General features: G+C 32.7%; 4 protein-coding genes across 4 annotated transcripts; 3 read left to right on the top strand and 1 right to left on the bottom strand.

Annotated features, from left to right (window-relative positions):
- Window positions 1–136: 136 nt before the first annotated feature.
- Window positions 137–4,420, top strand: LOC114179666 (LMBR1 domain-containing protein 2 homolog A-like). The gene is made up of 11 exons (XM_028066078.1): window positions 137–339; window positions 688–774; window positions 857–996; window positions 1,358–1,438; window positions 1,559–1,623; window positions 1,931–2,106; window positions 2,445–2,575; window positions 2,682–2,769; window positions 3,147–3,363; window positions 3,449–3,552; window positions 3,789–4,420. Exons 1-11 carry the CDS (start codon window positions 151–153, stop codon window positions 4,206–4,208), a joined length of 1,698 nt encoding a protein of 565 aa, XP_027921879.1. The 5' UTR covers window positions 137–150; the 3' UTR covers window positions 4,209–4,420.
- A 441-nt stretch (window positions 4,421–4,861) lies between these two features.
- Window positions 4,862–9,845, top strand: LOC114178695 (bifunctional riboflavin biosynthesis protein RIBA 1, chloroplastic-like). Its single transcript, XM_028064750.1, has 7 exons — window positions 4,862–5,351; window positions 5,716–6,064; window positions 6,173–6,394; window positions 6,923–7,245; window positions 7,691–7,820; window positions 8,598–8,894; window positions 9,308–9,845. The coding sequence occupies exons 1-7, from the start codon at window positions 5,308–5,310 to the stop codon at window positions 9,575–9,577; spliced, it is 1,635 nt and encodes a 544-aa protein (XP_027920551.1). The 5' UTR covers window positions 4,862–5,307; the 3' UTR covers window positions 9,578–9,845.
- Window positions 9,846–15,548: 5,703 nt separating this feature from the next.
- LOC114176843 (classical arabinogalactan protein 1-like) lies at window positions 15,549–16,241 on the top strand. Its single transcript, XM_028062024.1, has one exon. The coding sequence runs from the start codon at window positions 15,652–15,654 to the stop codon at window positions 16,048–16,050; it is 399 nt and encodes a 132-aa protein (XP_027917825.1). The 5' UTR covers window positions 15,549–15,651; the 3' UTR covers window positions 16,051–16,241.
- Window positions 16,242–17,574: 1,333 nt separating this feature from the next.
- Window positions 17,575–19,421, bottom strand: LOC114177282. The gene is made up of 5 exons (XM_028062560.1): window positions 19,079–19,421; window positions 18,919–18,993; window positions 18,334–18,416; window positions 18,023–18,225; window positions 17,575–17,920 (listed from the first exon to the last, which is right to left on the bottom strand). The coding sequence occupies exons 1-5, from the start codon at window positions 19,285–19,287 to the stop codon at window positions 17,843–17,845; spliced, it is 648 nt and encodes a 215-aa protein (XP_027918361.1). The 5' UTR covers window positions 19,288–19,421; the 3' UTR covers window positions 17,575–17,842.
- Between the last annotated feature and the right edge of the window lie 6,863 nt (window positions 19,422–26,284).

The following is a 26,284-nucleotide window of genomic DNA, read 5'->3' as shown; positions in this document are numbered from 1 at the left end:
AACCCTTCTTCTAGTTATCCTTAAATTAATTTTATATCCAACTTTCAAATTTTCTGCACACTGCCAAACTTTTAAATCATTGCAAGCTTACCCTCTCTACTAACTTTATGTTACATAATTTTCAGGAGTGGTAATATTTCGGGTTTTGCCATGGCTTGCTCCAATACGTTTGGACTTGTTACTGGTGCATTTCTACTTGGATTTGGTTTGAGTGAAATTCCAAAGGGCATTTGGTTGAATGCAGATTGGAGCATTGAGCAAAAAGTTCTTTCACATAAAGTTGCAAAAATGGCAGTCAAATTAGACGATGCTCATCGTAATTTTTCAAATGCTATTGTTGTAAGCTATTCATACCATTTGTCTACAATGACCCTCTAACAATTAAATGTGTAAAGTCTTCTGAATTTGCATTCATTGTCTCTTTCCATGAAAGTGGGATTGTTGTCACGTAATTTTAAGTATCCTGCCCTGCAATATCAATCATTATTGATCCAATTTCAATTTGAGAACTGCAATAAAAACTGTAGAAAGTTTGGCATTCTTTCATCTTGATAAGTAGCATATTCACTTTATTGACAAATTTGGTGTGGATCAAACTAAATCTGCATTGCAATGATAAAGAGAAATGCTTTCTTTTTTATCCTTTATTCTTTGCAGATATGATTTTTGATGGTGTGCCATTGTCAGATCACACAGGCAACATCAAAGCAAATGTCGAAGCGGGATTCTTTGAGACCCTACATGAATATAATTGACAGAATGTTGCTTCAGATGGTAAAGCGTTTTTATACATGCTGGTATTTTGCTTCAAAATGTTCTACTGATATATACATGTTCATGTAACTGGATTTTCCAGTTGAAGGAAGACCCCTCCTTCAAACCACAGGGTGGAAGACTAGGAGAAAGTGACATGGATTATGACAGAGATGATAAATCTATGGCATCACTGAGACGTCGTCTTAAGAGAGCTCGTGAGCAGTACTACAGATATAGAAGGTAGCCACTGATATATAGATGTTGGTTCAGGGTTATGCAAGACTCTTGTAGGAGTTATTTTCATCCTTCAAGAAAATCCTTTGCCTCATTCAAATACCTTGAAACTGCATGAAATCTTGATAATTTAATGCAACATGGCTAGCAAAATAAAGGTTAATGAGTTGACCTTTTTGTGTATGTATGTCCTCTTGTGCTGTACACTGTTCTGTTTATATGATGAAGTGTTCGTTTCTGAAATGCCATTTGATACAACATACCATAATACTCCTATTTTCAATAGATGCATATTCTCTGCATGTCCTAAGTAAATCTGTGTAATGAATATCTTACTATTATTTTCATTAATGTTATCTTTCTGCAGTGAATACACAAAATTTGTCTTAGAAGCCCTTGAGCTGGAGGATACCATAAAGAATTATGAGCGTCGTGATACTACAGGATGGTTTGTCTTAACCTTCACTTTTTCTCATTTTTCAGTTTCTTCATTGTCTGTTCTTTTGCAAGTTTCTTCGTTGTGCTGTTTATTTTGAGATTAAAGATATATTTTTTCTCCATGTTGCAGGAAATATACTTCATGCTTGAGGCCTGAACGCATAGGCAGAGTAGGTGCATTTTTGGAAACATGTGGTACTTGCCGCTTATTAAATTTATGAGCTCTTTCTACTCTTTTTTCTGATAAATGCTTGTATTGTCACCTTTAGACTCACTAGTTTTACTTTATGGTATTAAAACTGATCTCTTTACATGTAGCGTGTTTGAAATAAAATCTATGTCCCCAAATATAAAAGCTATCTAGATGATCTCCACAAAAGTCATCACCATGAAGTCATTTTCTTTTGTTTTACAAAAGTATTAGAGTTTGGATCTCCACAAAAAGTTTCTTGTTAGGTACTGAACAGAACCATTATATCTGACTGAAATGTAAATTTATCAGAGTTTCTATGGAGATGTATATTATGGAAATATGTTGAGAAATCATTGGCTGTTATATTGGGCGTCATGTCATTTGCAATTCTATTAGCAGAGGCTACCATACTAACCAGTGGAGTTGATTTATCCCTTTTCTCTATCCTAGTACACGCTGCTGGACAGCAAGAAGTGCTTGTGCAGGTAATTTTTGTAGGCTTCTTCCAATATACTTTTCTTTGTAATAAAGTAATTTTCTTATCTCTTTGTAATAACATCTAGTAGTATACATAATATCCTTCTAACAACACATCCCCTCAAGTTGGTGAATGAATATCTAAAATAACATTTAAAAAAGTTGGTTTATTCATAAATAAAAAAAATAAATTTAAAAGAAATAGTAATTAATCATTTATCCATGAGATAATTTTGTTTAGGAAAGACAAGTTTTCCTGTCAGAAAGATGAAACATTTGCAGAAGTTTCGGTTTTGCCATCTACATACAGCATGAAATTAATAGTTTCCTTTGTTCATTTTCCCAGTTAGCTGCCTTCATCCCCTTGATGTATATGTGTATTTGTACATATTATTCCTTGTTTAAAATGGGAACGATGATGTTTTACTCACTGACTCCAAAGCAAACAAGCCCAGTAAGCTTGCTTATGATATGCTCGTAAGTCGCTTTCTATAAATATACTATTTTCTAATTCATTTGTATGAAGTGTATAATCATTCTAAATTCTTTGCCTTTGCATGTATTTCTTTTTTTGTGTGTGTAGGATGATTGCAAGATATGCCGCACCCATCTCATACAACTTTCTCAATCTCATAAATATTGGAGGGCATAGAAAAACCGTTTTTGAGAAAGTATTTTACTATATACTGGTGCTTAATTTGTTGTTCTAAAGTCATGATGTTCTCCTTATCTATTGTCTAAGAATTTCATCCAAATTTGAGGGTAACAAAGGAATGGATTGGTTGAATATTTTATGTTTATCCCAACTCTTCATTTCAATTCATATACCTACAGAAACTCTGTATTCTAGCTCTTATAAAAACAGTAGGAAGAAACTTAGGAGAGTGTTTCCATCAAACAACCATAAGAATGATAACATGAAAATTTCTGCAATGATTTAACATCTAATCTATCACTGCATGTTATTTAGAAGATCTTCACCTCAGCTCATTAGATATTCCTGACCTCTTCCCTAATATTGTTGAAATACTCATTTTTTTTTGTGCAGAAAATGGGAAAAATCAATGACGCTGTTCCCTTTTTTGGGAAAGGATTCAACAAAATTTACCCCCTAATAATGGTTATATACACTTCACTAATAGCAGCAAATACTTTTGACCGGGTCATCAAGTATTTTGGGAATCTGAAAATATTTAAGTTCATCAATGAGGATGCAGAAGATATGGATGGATTTGATCCATCTGGGGTAATAATCTTGCAGAGAGGTGAGTTCAAACCTTTTTAGTTTCTACAACATCCTTAATTTTGGAGCCGTAACTCCATTACATCTAATTTATTACCTTTTCTCAGAACGTTCTCTACTCCAGCAAGGGCACAATGTTGGTGAACTTGTTTTCCCTCTGGCCAGAAGTTTCAGCATAACTATGGATGTTGAGTCAACAAACAAGACCACGGTATGCATCTAAACTCAGTAGGCTTGATCATTTTTCTTCTTAGAATCTTAGAATGTGTCCCAATTTTAAAACTGGCTCAAATTCTTAAGCTTATTGTATCACTGAACCAAGAAATCTGATCAGCAACAGAACAGAGATTTGTAGAAGAAGCATTACAAGCAATATCGCTAGGCTAGTCTTTTTCAACTAACCATATTAACTAAACTCTCACTTCCCTCCTTCTATTTGTTCTTCAGGATCAGGATGAGAGTGACACTACCAACACACTGGAAGAGGAAAATGAAAACCAGGACAAGATTAGAAAATTTGGCAGCAGAAAATATGCAGCTTTGAGGACAAGCCTCAACGAGGAAGTGTCTACAAAAGATTTGACCCAAGAAGGAGTTTCTTCCTCCTTTACAAGTGATATTAATGATTCTCAGAGCACAAGTTCAGCACCATCATCATCATCATCATCATCAGTGTTAGCCTCAAGATGGGAATCAATGATGGATGGATTCAAAAGTTTTAGATCTAACATTGACTCCAAGAGATTTATCCCTATATCTAATCCTCCCGAGTCAATTCTAAACTCAAAATCTTCATCTGATTCCCTTGATGAAATATTTGAGAAATTGAAACATGCTCCTCCTGAATACAGGGATTCTGATGACTGAAATGATCATGAGTGGACTTCAGGGAATTGGCATTTGCAAGATAAACTGTGTATCTCTTATATAGGGAGAATTAGTGAGCAAATTTTCTCCTCTGATAGAAATGTACCCAGATGATAGATTATGCTGAACTTCATATGCAAAACAAGAACACGTAGAATGTGAACACAGTTTGAAGAAATGCTATAGGGATACTCTTAGCATTTAACAGTAACTCTTCACAACATCACATTTTTCATGAATTATCTGTCTCAATTTTTTTTCTGTTGGAAATGAGTAGAAAAAATTAGGGTATTAATATTTTAATGGTGATGAAATTAATAAAGATTTTTTCTTATTTCACATCAGTTAAATATTATTTAATACAAGTATGGAGGAAGTGTGTACAGTTTCAAATAAGAGACATAGTGTGCAGTAATTAATCTGAAATTAATGATCTCTTTTTCTTACAACAGGTTTTCTACTATCACTGCACCACCATTCACAAATTCCATTGGTATTTCTTAGAATTGCGGAATCAAATGTTACAAGGATGAAGATTAAATAAATAAATTTTAGTTTTGAGAATAGATTTATGGTAAGTAAAACAGCATAAATAGGAAGAAAAATTGAAAATTTTCACGCATGTAATTATTGAGGTCCATCGTTACAGTTACAGTGGCCACTCCACGTTTATGTATGTTCATTAGAGGTAGGTAAACCGGTTCGGATCCACGTACCATTTACGGACCCATTTTTAAGACCTGCCTCCTTCAGCGCCAAGAGGCAGAGACGTCGCCGCTGCAGACCCCGTCGCCGGTGCTAACACACGGTGGTTCCTCAGCGAAGAAGATCCGCTGTTTGAAGAAAAATATTTTACCTATTATTATTTGAACCCGCGAAGCAGTGCTATCTGAAAGCTTTGGCTAGAAAAAATCCGTTTATTTCGTGGGTTGGGACTTATCCGTCAGTTTAAAAAGCGGACCTCAAACGGGTCGGAGCGTCCGCATAAGCAGACTAGTTGTTGATGAATTGACGAAAGAGAAAAGGTAAGGAGGGTGTGATTTTTTGGCATATTCGTATTACGCAACGCAGAGAAGTTCGCTAAAACTCTTCAACGCAAATGGCTTCTTCTATCAGTCTCTCCACTCCTTTCTACCGCCCTAGGTTTGTTTCCATCTCTCCATTTCAACACTTCATACACCATTTCCCCTTTTTTTTTAAAAAAAGAAAAAGTTACTTTACGAATGTTTGGTTCTCGTTTGGTTTAGTTTAACCAGTGTTGGTGATAATTTTGATGTTTTAGTATAACTCTAGTTCAGCATATCACTTGAAACGAAATTAAGATTGGCATAATTTTCAGTTCTGAATTATGGATGTCCATTTTGAGAATTTAATTGAGCATATCAGAGTGTGGATTCAATCAAACATGTTTAATTTCTGGATATCACATGTTGTGTCTGTGATATCACCTTTTGGATGTTAAAAGTGCTAATTGTATACCTTTTGGCTGCTTTCCTGTTGGATGTAGCGTATGCAAACAATTGAAATTGTTTACTGGGTTGCACAAGTTCTCTCTCAATGGACCTGGGTCGGATTTGTCCTTTCTCCAACTCAATGCCAGTGTCTCCAGTGCTACCTTTAGAATTAAAGCTACATTGACCTCTGGACGAGGAGTCTGGGTGTCTTATCCAAACAGCAATGGTGTGGGAACTGAGGGGCAACGTGATGTCGCAGCATTTGGAACTCCGGGAATAGACACAGCAGTGCCAGCAGGCAGTGGTTTTTCTGATGATGATGATGACGAGTATGATTTCGACACTCCAACAGAAGGTTTTGCTTCCGTTCCGGAGGCCATTGAAGACGTTAGGAATGGAAAGGTTGTTGCTTTCTCTGTTTATGGGATCTGTCTTTTTCTTTTAGTTAAGGGGAGGTTTATAGTGTGAAAGGTTTTGGTTTTGCATTTATGAACTAAATTTGTGCTTCAGATGGTTGTGGTTGTCGATGACGAGGATAGGGAAAATGAAGGAGACGTGATAATGGCTGCGGAGTTGGTTACACCTGAGGCCATGGCTTTTATTGTGAAGCATGGAACTGGGATAGTTTGTATAAGCATGAAGGAGGAAGATTTGGAGAGATTGGAGCTTCCTTTGATGGTAAACAGTCAGTATAATGATGAGAAACTTCGCACAGCGTTCACTGTAACAGTGGTATGTACAATTTGGTGCATCCATTCTATGTATGTAGTTGTTCTGTGTATCTATGATGATGGTCCTCCTTTGTTAATGTTAGCTAGAAGCGTTACATTTCATTGCCTAACGAGATAGTCTAGCTAGTTAACTTCAGAGAATAATTTGTCTTATATGAAGCTATCCTTCGATATGCCATATAGTTGGTTAGGAATTCAGTGCAACTTTATTACATTTATCGTGTATCTCCAAATATTTGCAGATCATTTAATCATTTACCAGCATGCATCATGTTAACAGAGCTTATTGAAATTAAATTCATGTTTGCTTCCCCATTAAAAACACTCGTGATATTGAAATATTTTCGCGTCCAAATGAATCAAAATCCTGAAATTACAAAGTGAAGCAACCAAACTGGTGCATTTCAAATTGTTTGGAACATGCATCCTATGATGCAGTTAATCATACGATGTTATGGAATCGTATTTTGTTACCATTAAGGAAATTATTAATGTATCTTTCTATACTTAACGCTTTACGTACTTGCAGGATGCTAAACATGGTACTACCACAGGGGTGTCAGCTCGCGATAGAGCTACGACAGTCTTGGCCCTTGCATCCAAAGATTCAAAACCAAGTGATTTCAACCGCCCAGGCCATATTTTCCCACTAATGTACAGGGAGGGTGGTGTGCTGAAGAGAGCTGGACATACAGAAGCTTCAGTTGATCTTGCCATACTTGCTGGTCTGAATCCTGCAGCAGTTCTGTGTGAGATTGTGGATGATGATGGTTCAATGGCTAGATTACCTAAGCTTCGCCAGTTTGCAGAGCGTGAGAATTTAAAAATTGTATCTATTGCTGACTTAATAAGGTATGTGTTTATATTTCATGAAACATTCACTGTATGCATGTTTATGATATCTTTTAAGTGAGTTTCTTCAGCTACTGAAGATATAATTTAAAATACCAAAAGTTGTTTTTCTGTTATACTTTTGACTTTTGAGGCCATTGTCAAATAACTACAATGATTGCTTATGAAGTACATTTGATTTAAATTTTCATTTACAATGATTTTTTTCAAATAAAATTATTCGAACAGAACTTCTATTTTATTTTTATTCCATTATATGTCCCAGAATTAGAGTGCCATTGAACAAAAAAAAGAATCTATATAAACCGTTAAAATTTTCTCAATGCTTATTTGATTTTGTGCTTTTATTTCTTTTTTTCCTTACACAGGTCTTCTTTCCCTGGGTTTTGCTTCCTGGAGACTTTTCTTTGAATACTCCAGAGATTGACTCTTATTTTTATTGCAGGTATAGAAGGAAGAGAGATAAACTAGTAGAGCCTGCTGGTTCTGCAGTAATACCAACAATGTGGGGGCCATTTACAGCTAACTGCTATAGGTCGCTTTTAGATGGCATTGAGCATATTACAATGGTTAAGGTGAGCAATGCTTGTGTTTATGTTGGACCATTATTTGTAGCAACAGGTGCGAACAGTGTCGATAGTTGGACTGAATATTTTAAATAAATAACAACGAAAAAAATGTGAAAATAGAAAGGATTCCAATATCGTATAACAACATGAATTAAAATCACCAGGCAGCTTCGTCTATGTTAATCATACAGCGCTGCAATAAATCCTTATTGCTATGCTTAAATCCAACCTTTTTACTTTAGGGCAAATTGATATTTCCAAATTTCTTTCTCTGAAAATTAAAATGACTTACTACTTATAATAAGTTTTTTTAAGCTTATTTCAATAAGTGTCTTTGTGAGAATATGATCAAAATACACTCTTTCTAGCATATAAGTTTCATGATTGAATTCATGGCATAAGCTCTCCTGTGATGAAAGCTTATTAAATAAGTGCTTAATTTAGTTATTTATCTTAATTATTGGGATTAAGGCCAAACTCTTAAAGTATAGGGGTGATAATCGTGGTTATCTTTAGGAATTACAAATGTATGTAAGCATATTATTATCATTTAAACTAACATCGGCGTAGTATTTTCTTTCTATGGGGATAAATTGATGTTCAGCCTTTGTTATTTTCATCATTTTGTCTTCAAGGTGTTTGCTGGTAAGTTTATGGACCTGAAGCATTTGCAAAATAGAATTTGCTCAACTTATGTTTAACTTTTTTCCGTTTAGAAAATTAAATTGCTTAACAGTAAACTTTTAGCCAATGTGGTGGTTCTGACTGTTTATAGCTTAACAGGGTGACATTGGTGATGGACATGATGTACTTGTGAGAGTACACTCAGAGTGTCTCACAGGAGACATATTTGGATCTGCCAGATGTGACTGTGGACATCAGCTTTCGATTGCAATGCAACAGATTGAGACTGCTGGTAGAGGTGTATTGGTCTATCTTCGTGGACATGAAGGAAGGGGCATTGGGTTGGGCCACAAACTTCGTGCCTATAACCTACAGGATGATGGACGGGACACTGTAGAGGCTAATGAGGAGTTGGGATTGCCTGTTGACTCAAGGGAGTATGGAATTGGTGCACAGGTAATTATAGTAAAAATACTTAACGAATGGAATATTGAATGTTATACTCTTTGGATTCTTTTACGGTCTTACTTCTTAGTTCATGGTGATTTAGAATGGAATTTAATTTCTTTGCGCGGATCTTAAAAAGTTGGACTTGGTTAACTAATTAGAAATTTCTAAGAATCTTGGATCCAATCCGTTCCTTTTAACATGGGTTAACGGACTAGTCTGTGTGTTCAGCCTGTTTTGTCACCGTAATAGTTATCACAGAAGTCAACAAATTTACTATGTATATCATTTTTGTGATTGAAATGTAAAAATTTACAACGAGATGAAAGTTCATTGGCATGCTATATCTAGTGCAACAGATAATTTCCTACGATTTATTTTTTGTATTGAGTCAGGGTTGGAATTTGAAATTGCTTTTGCAGATTTTGAGAGACTTGGGTGTTCGTTCTATGAAGCTAATGACAAATAATCCAGCAAAGTATGTGGGACTCAAAGGTTATGGTTTGACAATTTCCGGTAGGATACCATTGTTATCACTTATCACAAAAGAGAACAAGAGATACTTAGAGACCAAACGTGCGAAAATGGGTCATGTATATGGCTCAGAATTTAACAGCATATTGAACAATCCAGACAGTGGCAATGGTAAAGCCGGCAGTGGTGATGATTCTAATGCTGCTCCTGGCTTATAAACCTGCTTTTCCTGCCAGATACGCAATTTTATCTCACAAACAGCATAAAGAGTGGTTTTCTATACGGTTCATGATTTAATTTTTCTGATTCATTTGCCTGATTTTTCTTCTGGCAGGCTACAAATTAGGCTTCGTCAAACATTTGTCACTCTTAAACTTTATTAAGTGCCATGTAATGTATGTATATCGTAGTCTCGTAGATGATATATCAGGCATTGTCTAGACAAACTTGAGGTTCACTTTATTGCTTTCTTTTGTGTTCATGATATATATATAAAGGTGTGCGCGTTTGTGTAGTTTCATTTTACAGTATTGTGTGCATTTGTAGCGAGGTTCGTTATCAGAAAAGTACAACTTTTACACTGAGCTTTTGTTACCCAAACCCATCACTACCATTCCAAACCGGCTGCCATACACAATCTTTTTTTTTTTTTTAATTTTGTGTTTGGACGAAAGATTTCAACGATTCTAAAAAATTAAAATAATTTTTATTTAAATTATTTATAATTTTTTTTATTTCTTAAATAATTTGTGTAACATCCTATTTAATAGTCTAAACCATCAAACAAAACATTGCATATCTGATAGTTCAAAGCATAGAACCCAAAATATAAATTGTATGTTACAGTCATCCCACAAAAACTAGATAAACTGCTATACAATTTATATACACAACTTGCACTAGAGTTTTCAAAAGAGAAAACACAGGTCTAAACTAAAAACACAAGAATTTTCATAGAAACTCTATTGTGCAACATTTCCTCCTCTTCCCTGCACGGGACTAGGTGTAAGATCTTCAACTGCTCACACCAATCAGGTGATCACGGCAAGAAATAATAGGCACCAAAAACAAAAGAGACAAAAGAAGGGTAAGCTAATGATTTAAAAAGAGAACTTAAATCAATTCTATAGTTAATAACATACAAAAAGCACAAATAATCAATTAGTTTCACACAAATTAATAATCTAAGACCCAATTAATCCGGATTCATGCATTGAAGTTGGATCCAGGCAGTTGTACACTTGTAGTGACATCTCATGCTTTGTAGAGCGACAGATACAGAGTAAAACTCTACCACATACAAGGTTAGTCCGTGACAGATACAGAGTAAAACTCTACCACATACAAGGTTAGTCCGTTAACATCTATGGTTAAGGAAAAACCCCTAGGCTAGGACCTCTTGCTCCTCTCACCACATACCTCATTCCTCTCTACTTGAGAATTTGAATGGTTACTAAAGCGCCAGAATAACTACCAAAACAATCCCTACCTCAATGCATACACTACCACAATCATTGCTAATCCTCCTTGGGTTAGCATCAACCAATCTCAACTCAATATCATATAAACAATCTCATATCATATACTCATCATTCATAATAATTAAAAAGCTTCTATAACTACAAAAATATCATTCAAATCACTCAAGAATGCAAGTTTCAATTTCGTACTTACTCGCCCAGCTAGTATCACTCGCCCAGCCACTAGTACAGGTATGGAATTTCCTCCTGGAAATTCGCCCAGCAAGTACCACTCGCCCAACCACTAGCCTATGCTTGCCCAACTAGTAGCACTTGCCCAGCCACTGGTCCAGGTTTGGAATTTCCTAACTTGGAAATTCGCCAAGCAAGTCTGTGAATCTGCATAATTCTACAGATCAGTGTTCTGCATAACTATGCAGATCAACTTATTCGCCTAGCGAGGAGGCTCGCCCAACGAGTAAGCAAATCTACACAACTCTACAGAAGCTGATTTAAGCAAAATTATACCTATTCAACCAATCCATACAACCCCAAAACCTCTACAGAGACCATTCGAGTATCACACATTAATTTTATCAATATATTCACACAAATTGCATCCAATTGCACCTATAACATACAATTATTCTCAAACAACAGATAAAACCTAAGTATTTATCATTTTCAAACATCACAACCCAGTCCACATATCAAACACATCAGTCAATTACAGAATAATCATATAATAACATTCCTAGTAGGTTTCTGAGACATGATAAACATTAGCTTCCCTTACTTGAGATACTATACAAACAGTTCACAAAGTTCAAATACACCTCACAACCCGACAGAGTCCCCAATTCTTCCTAAGAACACCAAGAACATGATCAAAGTGCATCAATAGAACCACTGATTAGTGGAAAAACATAAGGAGAACTCAAAAGGCACATGCGGTCTAAAATCATCCACATGCAAGGAGATTTAGACCAAATCAGAGAAAAGAGCAGAAAATACTCTCACTCTGTTTGAGAAATTGATCGGACAGAAACATAGGGTGTGTCGCAGGAATCCCCCTAGCGGTCTTTGATCGTTGAACAGATGATTACAGGAGTCAGAAACTTAGAGAAAAGGTAGAGAGGATTTTAGAAATAGTTATTAGAGAGATAAAATGTTTATAACTAATGAAACTCGTTTATTAGATTTCTATTTATATTTATGATTTTTAATAATAAAATAACCGTGTTCCATTATTTTAAACACTTACTTATTCTAAACTACTATTTTCTAGGTTCTCACAGTTTGTTTAAATGGAATAATTGAAATATTTTATATTTTAATTTTCTTTTTTGGACAAAATAATTTAATTTCTATTTTAAAATAAAGTTAATTTTATCATTAAGTTCAAGTTGAGTTAGTTTGACCTTTAATCTTGTACATGTTTCAACTTTTGGTTTAGGTTGACTCAAGCCGATTTGACCTGACCTAACTCGAACTGATTAAACCTAGTTCAACTTGAGTCAACTCAACCTGGACTAACTTAGCTCAACCTTGGCTTGGGTTGTTTCCACTTGGGCAAAATTGGTTCAACTTTTAGCATAGATTTACTCAATTGATCTTTCAACTCAAGTTAATGTGATTTAAGCCTTTAGCCTGAGTTGACTCAATTGAGGCTTTAGCCTGAGCCGACTTGGCTCGACCTTCGTTAGTGAAGTGAGGATGGGTAAAAGTGAACGAAATTTCAAATTTCTTATATTTTTTAGGGTATTTGAAATTCTTCTTTTTTTTATTAATTTTAAATACCTTCCAAATTTTATGAAATTTAAAGTTCTTTCTAATTATTTTATCCAAATCAATCATTTAGTATAAAAAATTTTAAATTCTTGGAATAAATAAATTATCCTCTAAATTATTCATCGGAGCATAGCATAAACCCTTTCGAAATCTTCCATTAAAATAATGTTCAAATTCTTGTCCTAGGTCACCAGTCTCATTATTCTTCGATTAGAATATGCAACTAAGGTAATGAGATTTACATTTAGTTTTTTTATTTATTTATAGAGTAATGATATTTTGATCCACTTTTAACCCATCTCTCCAATCATATTTAGATCATTCCATCACATCATTAAAAAAATTTAAAATACATAATTGAAGAGTGATTAGAGTGATTGATTAAAATAAGTCAAAGCAAGTGATTCAAAATATTATTTTATATATATATATATATATATATATATATATATATATATATATATATATATATATATATATAATCCCCGCGTTTTGCATTTCTTCTTGAACTTGGCCATAAAACTTCAATGATGCCTCCAAACTGTTTGATAAAATGCATCGGCTGGCCGAGGCCATGAGGTCGTATGGTTCAATGGACTGAAAAATTTGGCAGTGGTGATGTTTTGTACATTGAATTGTTTAAAGCTAACTTTCTACTACGCATAACAAAATTGCTAGGTTTAAAGCTAATTGCAGAAAACAAGAAAAAGAAGAGGAAACAATTCGTTTTGGGACCATTTGATTTGTATTGGTTGGTTAAAACGAGGAGTGTTTAAAGGTAAGGAATTGGCGTCTTGTGTTTCTTTGCTCTGGCTATGAACACTACCTATGGATGAAATTTAGATTCTGACATGTATCATTATTCACATGCGTGATTTTGCATCTCTTTAATTTGTTGTACTGCATGTGATGTTGCTAGACTTCTAAGTTTATTCAAACCTAACTTTACCTTAGGCTCTTGCTGAAAGTACAAGTTGGGCTCTGGCCTTCTTGTGTGTTTTAGGAGTAATACTATTTTAAAGAAAATGTGATGTGAGTTATTAGCATTTCCTTTGAATTTAATAAAGTTAATAGCATTTTTTATTATAAAAATGTTTTTTAGTGAATTTACGAATCATCGGGATCCAAAAGTGTCTTCAAACTCTAAGAACATTTATCGAAATGCTTAAACATAGTTCACCAATAGAGAGAAAAACACATGTCATTATAAGATATGAATTAATTTTAATTTTAAAACATTACTACTTATGATAATCTAAAATAAAATGTGATTTATATTGACATGATCGTAAAAATAAACTTTAATTTAAAAGATTTAGATTTTTAAAAAGTCAGTCTTGTGTGTGTGATTATCACTGTGTAATAGTATATAAAACAAAACAAAAAATGACTCATTAAATCAAAAGACGTTGGAATTAACTTGTCACTAAAAAATTCATCTTAAAACATTAAAACATTGTTAACTTTATCTATACTATATATAAAACTATATATAAAATGGATACCTATATATAAAATGGATAATTCATTTTGGTATATATAATTCTATTTTCAATTTTACCCTTTAATAAATAATATTTTTGAAATTAAAATAGTTGTTTTATTATTTTTACTTTTTAAATAACCTGTTATCTTAAATTTAACTATCTCATTCATTTAATTTCTTTTAAATTAGTCATTTTTAAATTAAAATAAATATTTTCAATAAAAAAATTATTTGCATTTATTTTTCAAATTCAAAAAGTAAACACGCAGCAAATGCATGTGTACGTTCTTGGTGGTTCATTATAAAGACATTTGCTTTCCATTATTTCACAATGATAATGGAAAACCTAAGAAACTTTGTTTTTCATGCATTATCTAACTTCATCTAGCATAATAAGACAACCAGGTAAAGAATGAAGCTAAAATATTGGAGTTACTAAGTGAACTGTTATATATAATCTTTGGTTTTGGTGATCAACTCAGTGGTTATAATCTGGCTGGACAGCATCATTTCAACAAAAAGGAAAGGGTAACATTTTCAAATTTCATAATAGTTTATGAAGACTTGTTTCAGGCTCTGCTCTCAGTATTGTATTGATATATGATTTCTGCAACAGGGTCCAACCTAGCATAAGACCAAACATGCTGCTTCAACTTTTTAGTTTCAAATGCTTACATCAAATATATGGTTCACTTCATTTAAAAACTAATCTCTTTCACCACTTGGTAAATAAAAGGAGAAGAGTTAATATGATTTTGTAACATCAGCTAACACAGATAGATTTTCTTGAAAAGTTGGCCAGAATTTGTTTGGGATGAGTTTCTGGTGCAGATGGTAAGAAGACACTAGAGAGACACCGTTACTTGTTAATTATTACCTTTGTCGAAAACAAACGAGGTGGTCCCTGCCAGTTTTAGAACCGACTCCAACTTTAATGAAACTATGTACCACAGAATTCACATGAAAATTTTGTGCACTTCATTTACTTCTTTCGACCGTTACCACTTTCCTTAACTAGCTTCCATCCAACGCTCACCGATTCATCTCATCCTTCAAACTTCTCCACCACGTGTACGTTCCCGAAAGACAGCTGTATCTGCAGTTTCGCTTTCGCTGCCCACATTCAATCTCTCGCGTGCCGTGTCGTTTCTGCTTTACCCTTCTACTCAACTCAAATTCCTCCCTTTTTTTTCTTTCTTTTTTCCAATTTTTTTTTCACATATTTCGTAAATCAAATACAGTTTTAATTTTATTCCTTATGTTATTGATTAAAATCAGTGAAAAACTTTTTCTAAAAAAAATAAAGGAAACTATTTTTTATTATTATTTATTTGTGCACTGGCAGAAGGAATAAGTGCCGCGTGTTCAACCAGATAATGATTTCAACGCATCAACGGTGAGTAACGACTCACCTCAACGCGATCACGCTTCTATAAATACCCTACAACCCTATGTTTCTCTTCACTACACACACGTTCTCACTCATCAACTTATTCTCTCTGATAGTTCAATTAATACTCCATAATCCTTTTGTGTTTTACTCTCTCTTTCTACAATGGCTAACTCCACCGTTGTGTTCACGTTAGTCGCCGCATTGTTAGTCATCTCCGCGATGGCTCAGTCTCCGGCGTCGTCGCCAGCTCTCTCTCCGAAGAGAACACCCGTGGCCACACCGCGGAGCTCTCCGTCACCGGCGATTTCTCCTGCCGCTGAGTCGCCGTCATCGTCTCCCCCTATTCCGGCACTGAACGCTCCGTCTCCTTCGCCGACCGGCATCGACTCTCCGCCGTCGCCTCCCGTTTCTCCGGCTGGTGCTCCTTCCGTCACTCCTTCTGCAATCTCCGCTCCACCGACCGAAGCACCGGCTCCTTCGCAAAACGGCGCCGCTTTGAACAGATTCACCCTCGCCGGATCTGCCGCTGCCGTGGTTCTCGCTGCGGCTTTGTTTATGTAGAGATAGTTTAGTGGAGTTTATCTTCTTTTTTCTAATGTCGTTGCGAATTTACTCGGATCGCGAATTCCTCTTGTACTTCATTTTTGTTTTTTATTTTTCTTCTTTGCTGTGTGAGAGTTCATTCTTTGGATTATTTCGTGTATTGTATTTATGACGACGATTACTATTGATACACTTTTATTGCTCTTAAATTTTCTCATTCTTATTCCACTACTATTAATAATTTGTTTGCATCATTGTTTAGTTGGTTCAAGAAAAACCGTGAAGAAAAAAAGAGAAAATTCAATGTGTTTGAACTTGTTTACAACGGTAATGAGATAGTGAGAGTTCTTACATCTGTCGCAAATTAGTAAATACAAATATAAGATTTGGGGTTAAGATTGCAGCATGACTCCAAAACTTAGATTGAGAAAGTGATGGTTGGTAAAGTTGTGTGAGGAATGAATCAAAAGTTGAAATGGGGCCGTTGCGAGGAATCATATGCAATGAACTTCGTGGTTCGTTTTCCTTTACTTTTATTTTTCTCTTTTGAAAAAGTTAAGTTGAGAAATTTGAACGAGAGAAATGATACTTTGGTGTGTTAATTTGGCCTCTCTTTCAGTCTCATTGTACGATGAAATAGTGAATTATTGAAGTTTGGTTGGTTACAGTTGAAAACACAAAGGAAGATAAGGTCACATGCCAAAAGCGAAGTGTACTACTAACAAAAGACATGAGAAAGTGTCTCCATTCATTTTGAATAATGTACATTGCAATATAGCAAGCAGGGTGCCCGTTTATCATTATTGATGGACATAGCTATGAAGTGGTCCAAAATTGAATCTTTAAAACATGGTTTCTTTGTAACATGTTTTACTTCACCATATATTTAGTTTAATTATTTGTACAATAAGTTTGAATCTTACATCTTGTATGAAGGTAAAGTCTGTGAGTATTACTTTGATTACAATGTTGCAAGTATAATTTGAAACATTGATTGCACTGTTGCAAGTATATGTTCTTGCTGGTGGATATAATTTGAAAACTATTTCAGATTATTATTTTTATTCTCATCGTCACAGATTTGGGGTGCTTAATATTTTCTATATGAAGTAATTTATTTTATAATCTATTTTGGACATTCTTTATCCATGGTGGTTCAATATAAATCTCATTTATATATTGAAAGTGGTGGATATCTTTATATTGATATTGTAATCAACATAAATCTTACGTCGATTATGTGTCACTATTTTGTTTTTAATATAATTTGTTTTTATTTTTATTATATATAGATTTTTCAATAATATTGAGTGATATAGGAGAGAAAAATTTTACCACTATTATTGTTAGACTTTAAACATACAACGTTTGCCTATATTTATCCATTGATATATATATAGTGCATTTTACATTTAATGTCAAATCATAAAAAAATAATTTGATATTACATAAATTAATGTTGATAATTAGGAAAGTGGTAAGAATAAATATGAAGATAGGTACTAAAATCAGATGAGAGGAAAAAAAGAAGAAGACAGAAAGTTGGGTGATGAGGGTGGCACTGACATTGTAGCTTTTCCTACGCGGCTGAAACGTGAAAAAAGCACTTATATACACTCTAATGTATGTGTGGTGTCCATCACAATCATTTTCTTACCAACTTCAACCAAACAACATAAAACCAACCCAACCAGCACTCACTTTCCATTAAAATAACACCTTCTCACCAAAGTTATTCAATTCTAAATCTACAATTTCAAACTTCAAAATACACCAATGTACAAAACAATAACTACAAGGAAAGGGTTAATTATATCTTTACAATCTTGTCAATTACTGGTTCAACAAAGGCTTCTATACCATCCAGGTCATTCTTCAGTTCTTCAACCTATATTTCAGTAATAGAAGAAAGTAATAATCAGCAATTATTTGAATAAAATGTACCAAAATTTTTTAAAAAATAAATTTTAATTTTTGAGTAAATTAGTACCTTATGTATGAATTGTTGAGTAAGCTGAGCATCATGTGCTGCTTCTTTTGATGCATGTTCTACCACCAAAGTTACTTTCCTTAGTTTACCATCTTCGGGAAGCATCTCTGATATATCTTCAGATACTTTTTCTGCTACGTTTGCCACTTTTTCTACCACTTTTGCCACCGCTTCAGCCTCTTCAATCACAAACTCTGCCTCTCCTGAATTAATTCACATTTTGTTTCCAAACTATTTTCTTAGTATATTTGGAAATTTTAAGAAATTACATCGTCTGTTCAATATTCCATATGTAAGAGATATTCATCTACCTTCTATTCTCTGCAGTTTCTCCCAGTAAGGTTTCCAGAAGGGTAGTAAGATAGAAAGTGTCGTTCCCAAAACCCATCTTAACCTGCATGTTCATAAGGAAAAATGTACATTAAATATTTATTTCCCTTCATTGAGTTTTTTTTCTTTCAATTTTAAGGTGCAATAAGAGGATTTTTCAGAAGATTAATCATCTTAATACTATTCTTATCTAAACCCGTTTAACTGCATAATTCTGATAGAATTTGGTCCATTAATTAATACTTGCAACTTTATCTTAATTTTAGGTGGATTTTTCAATAAAACATGGATTAATGAGTTGTTTATCTATCTTGTTGATGCAGCTAGTTTAAGATTTGAATATCCATATTTTGGATTTAATTCTGAGTTTAATTGCATTAGTCTTTAAATTGACAAAAGAAAAATCAGACAGTTTAAGTTAACAATTACATCAGTAAAAAATGTTACTAAAGTGATAATATAACTAAGACAACAATAAATAATTAAATTTTTAAAAATTTATTTAGAGACATAAAAATTGTGGAACCTCTAATAAATAGCAGCAGCAAGGGATTTTAGTGTCATACCAATAAGAGAAGGCAAAACTTTTAAAAGAATGTGCAGGTGCAGCAGGTTCAGATTCAACCTTCTCATCTTTTATACTGTAAAAAGTTCATAAACAAATTTAAGAATGTAGTATTCAACAGTGAGATTAGGAATTATGGAGATAAAGGTTTTGGGGTGTACCCTTTTGAATTGGTACTTGTGTTGTTGCTATTGGTGCTGTAGAATTGCATATTAGGATGCATCCAATGAACTGTTTCTGGTTTAGCAGCTGACACAATTGTTCTGTTTCTCTGTAATCCAACATAGCCTGATTGGAACTTGGTGGCTCGAACTACATCAAGAACACCTCTGAATTTCAGAGTTATCCATGATGAGCCTCTAACGGGCATGTTGAAAATATTCTTAATCTCTTGAACGAAGTTGGAATGAGAAAAGATGATGATGGATTCTTGCAAGAGGTTTATAATAAGAAATTCAATTATGGGGATGGCTATGGCTTTAGCATTGGTTTATAGTTATGAGATTGGATAGTCTTGCAGGCTAAAAACACTGGAAATGAGAAGAAACTAATAATTTGAACGTGAATTTGGTTACTTGAAGCAAAGTTGTAGCAAAAGAAAGGGAAACGTACGTAAGTGTTGTTGCATGCGTCATGTGTGTGTTCCTTGGAAGTTAGTTCAACCTTTAGGTTTTGAAGGTAAAGTGTGATAATTTGTTCTCCTTTTTTATCATCTAGACGCGTTTCTTCCAAAACATGCAACAAAAAAACATGAAATAAAAAGGGTTGAATACGTGAAACACAAGAAGAAAAAAATTCTGGGTTGACCTTTGCTACAGATATGCACAAAATGGTTTAGGCATTAGCAACTAGCTAGTTCAAGAAACGAAGCAATGTTTGCAGTATCTTTTTTAGCCATGACATGTTTATAATCACTAATTTTTATTGGAAAGTTAACTCACTCTTTTGTTGGAATCTGCTCTCTTAAAACACACTTATTCACAACGCTTAAACTAAAAATATTGCTAAAAGAATTTAAGCAATTATATCCTATAGTATTCTAAATTTCTAGTAAAGTGTTAATTACAATTACATTATTATTAGAAAAGTATAATCTTTAGCAATATAAAAAAATTTAGTTATAATGTTGGATGAATCTAAATAATAAATAATTATGTTATGGACTGATAACATTTTTCAGTGTTTCACAATAATTTTTATTTATTATATATATATATATATATATATATATATATATATATATATAAATAAATGGGGTTCAAATCCTAATTTGTTCCTCTAATTTTTATAAAAAATTCAATTAAATCCTTCGTCTTTATTTGACTTAATTTAGTTATTTGATTTTTTTAAATAATTTAATTAGCTCATTTTCGTTAGATTGATATTAAAATTTCTTTATAATTTATACATCAAATTACTCAAATTACAAAATAAAATTAATTTTAATATTTAGATTTGTTAGATGAAGAGATTTAATGTATATTAATTTTAATGAAAATCTAATATCAATCTAATGAAAATGAACAAATTTAAACATTTTATAAAATTAGAAGACTAAATTGAAAAAGAAAAACTAGGGACCTTATTGATTTTTTTATAAAAATTAGAGGACTAAAAGAGTAATTTAACCCCATTTATATATATATATATATATATATATATATATATATATATATATATATATATATATATATATATATATATATATATATAATCTTCTTCTAATGTACATATTGTTGATATGGAATAAACTAAAATGAATTAGTTGTTGGATCTTGTGGGTAATTAATGAATTAGTCATTAAAATCTTATGGAGAGTTAATGTATTAACGGTTGGAAACTTTTGGTAGTTGATGAATTAGTCGTTATAACCATTTTTGTTTGTTTTGAGTACAATAGTTAGAGATATATAGGTCTATAAATTGTGTTGTTGATTGCATGAATGGAACAAAAATAAGAAGTGAATAAGTTTATTCACAAGAGAGATTTGTTGTTTACAAATTTGTTTCAAGAGCCAGTTAGCTTAAATGTTTGAGTGAAAAAAAAAGAGAAGAAAAGACCTAGAGAGAGCTTGATTGTTTGAAAAAGAAAGAGTGAGATGACTACTTTTACAAATAGTGTGTCCCGGCCTAAGTTGACAAAGGTGGTCAACTATGATAATTAGAGTTTCCAAATGAAGGTCGTTCTTAGTTCCCAAGATAATTGGGAGGTGGTGGAAAATGGTCATGAAGAGCCAACAAACTGTTGGACTCTCAAGAATATGGAGGATAAAATGCAAAAAGAATGAATATTATATGGAAGATATAATATTAGCATATTTGTGCATTGAATAACAAAACATGCTAATATTTATAGCCTTACATCATAAAATTGAAAAACTACTTATGCACATATCACACTGCATATCATGCTTTGTTTCCTAATAACAAGGTGGATTTTTATTCAACAAAAACATAATTGCTCCTAAAATATGTAACCACATTACCCACTAACAAATTGTCCCTTAAATTGAATATTATATTAGTTTATATCATATTCTTTAGATACTCCTAGTGACCTGCGAAACTTTAAGAAGGCATCCAACTTAAGCGGTTTGGTCATTATATCAGCCACTTGTTCTTGTGTCCCACAATGTATTATCTTGATAGTTCCAGTCTTTGTGAAATGTCGAAGGAAGTGAAATCGGACATTACTATGTTTATAACGCCTATGCATTATTGTATTTTTTGACAATTTAATAACAAAGCTACTATCACAATGAATTACAATATCAGCCTACCTTTGCATTCCACACAATTGTTCCTAGTGTTAAACTTACAAAGGATAATACTAGTGTTTTATTTCTTCCAATATTTTATTTCTCACAACTAATGTGGGATCTGATTCAAAATGTGAACAGACAAGGTGGCAGCTTCAACGTAAAAATTTTTGGCCACCTTCTTCTCTAAGAACATGCTTTGAACCATGTTAGTAATGGTTTTGTTCTTACGTTCTACAATTCTATTCTATTATGGAGTGTATGCAACTATTAGTTGCTTACGAATACCATTATTAGAGCAAAAATTGGTGAAGGCCTGAGAGGTAAACTCTCCCCGTGATCAGTACGTAAACATTTGATTAATGAGTCAGCTTCTTTTTCAACATGACTTTTAAAACTCTTAAACATAGAAAGAGCTTTTGATTTTCAGTCAAGAAATAAATCCAAGTTTTCGTACTAAAATCATCAATGGAGGTGAACATATACATTTTTTTTACTGTGAGAGGTAGGTGCGATTGGTCCACAAATATCTGCATGAATTAGTTGCAGAACTTGTGTAGCCCTCCAAGTGCTTTTCTTTGGAAACGAATCTTGCAATTGTTTCCCAACCAAACAATCCTTGCATATTTTCATAGGTGCTTTCGTCGTTAGCAAACCATGTACCATATATCTTGTTGATACTATGTGTTTAGAACCTGAAAATCCAAATGTCCATATCTACAATGCTAAAGATGCATTATATCCTTCAAAACTGTGTGGAAACAAGTGGATTTGGTAGGTGGGGGGATTGCATGCAAAAGAAACATGTGATTGGAAGATATTCTGGTTTCCATACTATTACTAAGATGCAACACTTTGCACTTGCCATGTTGAAAAACAATACCAAGACCATTTTCTTGTAATTGCCCAATACTAAGTAAGTTGTTCCTTAAATCTAGCACAAAAAAGATGTCAATAATAGTATAAGTGTTGCCATTATGTGTATTAGAACATTGCCTTTGTCCGCTATAGTCGTATTAGAATTATTGCCCAACTTGACTGAATCTTTGTAATTTTCATCAAGAGTTGAAAAATATTCATTTTTTCCCGCATATGTAATTGTTGCATCCAGAACATAATCAAACTTGGGAGTCACGAACCGTAGGATTTTCTCAACAACTACAACATTACCTTTGTTTTCACCATTGGTTTTCATCTTGTTGGAAATAGTAAGTGTTTGAGCAAAATAATCATTGGCAAATTCTCCTTCCTTCATTTGGAGAATTTCAAATTCTCCGTGGAGAGCTTGTAACTGGGCATGCTTGACCCATGAAGTATCGTGATACTTTGTTTCAAAGAGTCTCATATATCATTTTATGTATCCTTGTTAAGAATTTTCTCCAAGACTAGACAATCTAATGCTTGAAATAGATAGTTATTTTCCTACAAATCCTTTAATTGAAGACCATTAATGTGTTTCCTCTATGCGTTTGAAAGAGGTGTTCCTTCTGTTGATGTAGGAATGCCTTTTTTTACCAGCCCTAATACTCCTTTGAATGCAAAAAATTCTCCATGAGCATCAAACTTTGGTATAGCAGGCTGAACAAACAAACTTTCCAATGCCATGTGTGATGCTTTAGAAGGTTGTGGCTTCTACTTTGGACCATGCCCCGTGATGGAGCTTTGATACAACAATGTTGGATTCTCGAGAATATAGAGGATAAAATGAAAAAAGAACGTGTTTTATTCACTGTGCATTGAATCATATAATTGGCTAATATTTATAGCCTTACATAAGAAAACTGAAAAACTACCTATGCACATATCACACTACATATCATACTCTGTTTCCTAATAATAAGGTGGATTTTTGTTCAACAAAAACATAATTGCTCCTAAAATATGTAACCACATTACTCACTAACACAAACACCACGAATTGCTTGAATGCTTAGTTAAATGCATTGAAAGCAACACGTATGAAGGACAAGAAGCCCTATACATATTGTATCAAACTATTGATAAGTCTGACTTTGAAAAGATTGCAAGTGTCAAATCTTCAAAAGAAATGTGAGATATATTGGAGAAAGCCCATAAGGGGATGACCGAGTGAAATATATGTGGGGAGAGTTAGAGAACATGAGGTTGAAAAAGATAGAAAGAGTTTCCGAGTACATTACTAAGGTAGAAAACATGGTGAACTAGCTCAGTAAATGATGCCCCACTAGCTGAGTTGTGTAGAAGATCTTGAGGTCGATGACAAATGACTTTGAGAATGTGGTGTATAAAATTAACATGAGTCCAAGGACCTGTCAACGCTATTGGTTGAAAAACTCATTGAGTCTCTTGAAGCATATAAGCGGCTAAAGAAGAATAAGTGAGAATCACTTAATCAACTACTTCAAATGAAGGAAAAGACACAAACAACGAAAATTGATTACCTATTATTTTTTACAATTAAATCGTCTCAATGTGAGGTTTTTTCACAAGACTAGTAAACACTAATTTTTCAATCTAACCGGGATGTTTCAAATCTCATTATCAATACAACGGATAAATTTAACGTAAAGGATAGTTTATGCAATTTTTTCATCCATTTTTCTTATTTATGTTTCATTTTTTATTTTTTCTATTATTTTATAGAATAAATATAATTCTTAAGTAGAAGTCTTAGTGGAGTAAAATCAGTTAGAGAGACTAATTGTCCTCCCATGGCCAAATTTTCAACTTAATCATTCATATTTAGTAGATTTGAAATTGTCAAACGGGAAACCTCCAAAATTTATGGTGAAAGAAGGTAATAGACATGTGGCAACGTAATGATGATTAAGGATAACAATCATTAATTTATTAAATGATCACAATTTCTTTTCAATGCCTTCCATAGTTTATCTTAATTATTTTTCTTGATTCAAATCAGGGGGACATTAGGTCTTTTCTTCTCTTTTAAAAAAGAGAGTTGGACAAATTGAAGTGACGTGACCAATTTATCAGATGTTTATGTTTATTTCTTCACTACGGCAATAAAATGCTTAATTTAAAAATTTAGATCAACTTTAAAATATGAATTGGAAAATAAAATTTGAAATGTATTTTGAATAATAGAATAAGAAAAGGGTATATGTAATTTCATTTCATAGAAAACGAATATAATTTAATGTACAGTTATACTTTTGTTAAAATATTTGAGAATCAAAGTAGCTAACGTTTGCATAATATTTTGTATATGAAAAATTATATTTGAGGAAGGCGAAATAAACGAAAAACTAATCATATAACTACAATAATAATTTATAACCATATATATAAAAAGATATTATTTTTGTTATTATACTAGTTTTACTCTTAATTATTATTTTAAAAATTAATTACTTTATAAATAGATTAATTTTAATGGTTATTTTAAACACCTCTTTTATTTTAATGGTTATTTTAAAAATTTATTTTCTAATTTTATTTAACAATTATTTTAAAAATTAATTATATATTTGTTATTTATTTTAATTTAAACTTTTATAAAAATTAAAAAATACGAACACACAACACATATATTTTAGCTAATCTATAACAATATACGAGGAAATATTCTTTTTTAATTCACCCGTTATTTTATTTTTATCCTTAATTATTATTTTAAAAATTAATTATTTTATAAATAGTTCAACTTTAACCGTTATTTTAAAAATCTCTTTTATTTTAAATAATAATTTTAAAAATATTTTTTATATTCATATTGTATTTTTTAATTTTATATTTTATAATTATTTTAAAAATTAATTATATATCTTGATAATAATAAAAACAATATTCAAAAGAGTCTTGTTTCTCTTTCCGTTACCATTCCCTTCGCGAGCCACTCAATTTTTTTGACAATTTTTATTTCTCATCAGACAAATGATGTTCTAAAAATCATAAACACTTAGATATTTAAACATAAACACTTAACTACATTTTTAAAATGTATAAAATATTTATTTAGCTATATTAATACATAAAGATAATATATAACTGCTTTTTATATTGTTGTGGATGTCGTGAAAAATTGATCTAATCGGCAATCACAATGGGTTAATGGGTTAGAAGTTAGACCATATAAGTCGTTTTGTTCCAGTTTAACTCATTTAAAAAAAAAAAAAAAAAAAAAAAACTTATTTAACCAAATTTGAAATAACTTAATCCATATAGCACCATTCGTATGTTTAAAAGTTATTTTTTAACTAATTTCAATGATCTTTTCAAAATCTATATATGCTTAACACAATTTAAGATCATGATCTTTTTCTACAAGTAGCAACATTGCGTTTAGATTTTCAAAGTTTAATTTACATGAGATTAATAATCTGAAAAGTATTACAAACACAATTGTGTTGAGGCATGAGATTTGAGAAGAAGAATGATAGTGTAAGAATGTTGGCTCCATTGATGGTTGTGATAAAGCTCACGGCACACCATTTGCAGAGAAAAAGGTTGTTAAATGCTTTTTGTGGGTTTAAAAAGAACAAAAAGTAGAAAGCAATCAATTCCGAGGATGTTCTTTAGTGAAAGGAATCCCTTAATTCTAGCGTCCACTCTCCCAAATCTAACCACACTTTCGGGGTACATGTAACCCAAACACTAGACCTCATTATAT

The sequence above is a fragment of the Vigna unguiculata genome, chromosome 3, assembly GCF_004118075.2.
Source record: "Vigna unguiculata cultivar IT97K-499-35 chromosome 3, ASM411807v1, whole genome shotgun sequence".
Classification (NCBI taxonomy): domain Eukaryota; kingdom Viridiplantae; phylum Streptophyta; class Magnoliopsida; order Fabales; family Fabaceae; genus Vigna; species Vigna unguiculata.
The sequence above is the reverse complement of the archived record's forward strand: the minus strand, read 5'-3'. Positions and strand labels throughout refer to the sequence as shown.

What these genes read in the sequence shown, in the direction of transcription:
- LOC114179666 (XM_028066078.1), top strand. Translation starts at nt 151, where the DNA reads ATGGCTTGCTCCAATACGTTTGGACTTGTTACTGGTGCATTTCTACTT. An exon ending in ATTTTTCAAATGCTATTGTT is followed by an intron (nt 340 to 687) that starts GTAAGCTATTCA and finishes TGCCATTGTCAG; the next exon opens with ATCACACAGGCAACATCAAA. An exon ending in AGTCAACAAACAAGACCACG is followed by an intron (nt 3,553 to 3,788) that starts GTATGCATCTAA and finishes TTTGTTCTTCAG; the next exon opens with GATCAGGATGAGAGTGACAC.
- LOC114178695 (XM_028064750.1), top strand. Translation starts at nt 5,308, where the DNA reads ATGGCTTCTTCTATCAGTCTCTCCACTCCTTTCTACCGCCCTAG. An exon ending in TCTATTGCTGACTTAATAAG is followed by an intron (nt 7,246 to 7,690) that starts GTATGTGTTTAT and finishes TTTTTATTGCAG; the next exon opens with GTATAGAAGGAAGAGAGATA. An exon ending in AGCATATTACAATGGTTAAG is followed by an intron (nt 7,821 to 8,597) that starts GTGAGCAATGCT and finishes ATAGCTTAACAG; the next exon opens with GGTGACATTGGTGATGGACA.
- LOC114176843 (XM_028062024.1), top strand. Translation starts at nt 15,652, where the DNA reads ATGGCTAACTCCACCGTTGTGTTCACGTTAGTCGCCGCATTGTTAGTC.
- LOC114177282 (XM_028062560.1), bottom strand. Translation starts at nt 19,287, where the DNA reads ATGCCCGTTAGAGGCTCATCATGGATAACTCTGAAATTCAGAGGTGTT. An exon ending in ACAAGTACCAATTCAAAAGG is followed by an intron (nt 18,994 to 19,078) that starts GTACACCCCAAA and finishes AACTTTTTACAG; the next exon opens with TATAAAAGATGAGAAGGTTG. An exon ending in AGTTTTGCCTTCTCTTATTG is followed by an intron (nt 18,417 to 18,918) that starts GTATGACACTAA and finishes ATGAACATGCAG; the next exon opens with GTTAAGATGGGTTTTGGGAA.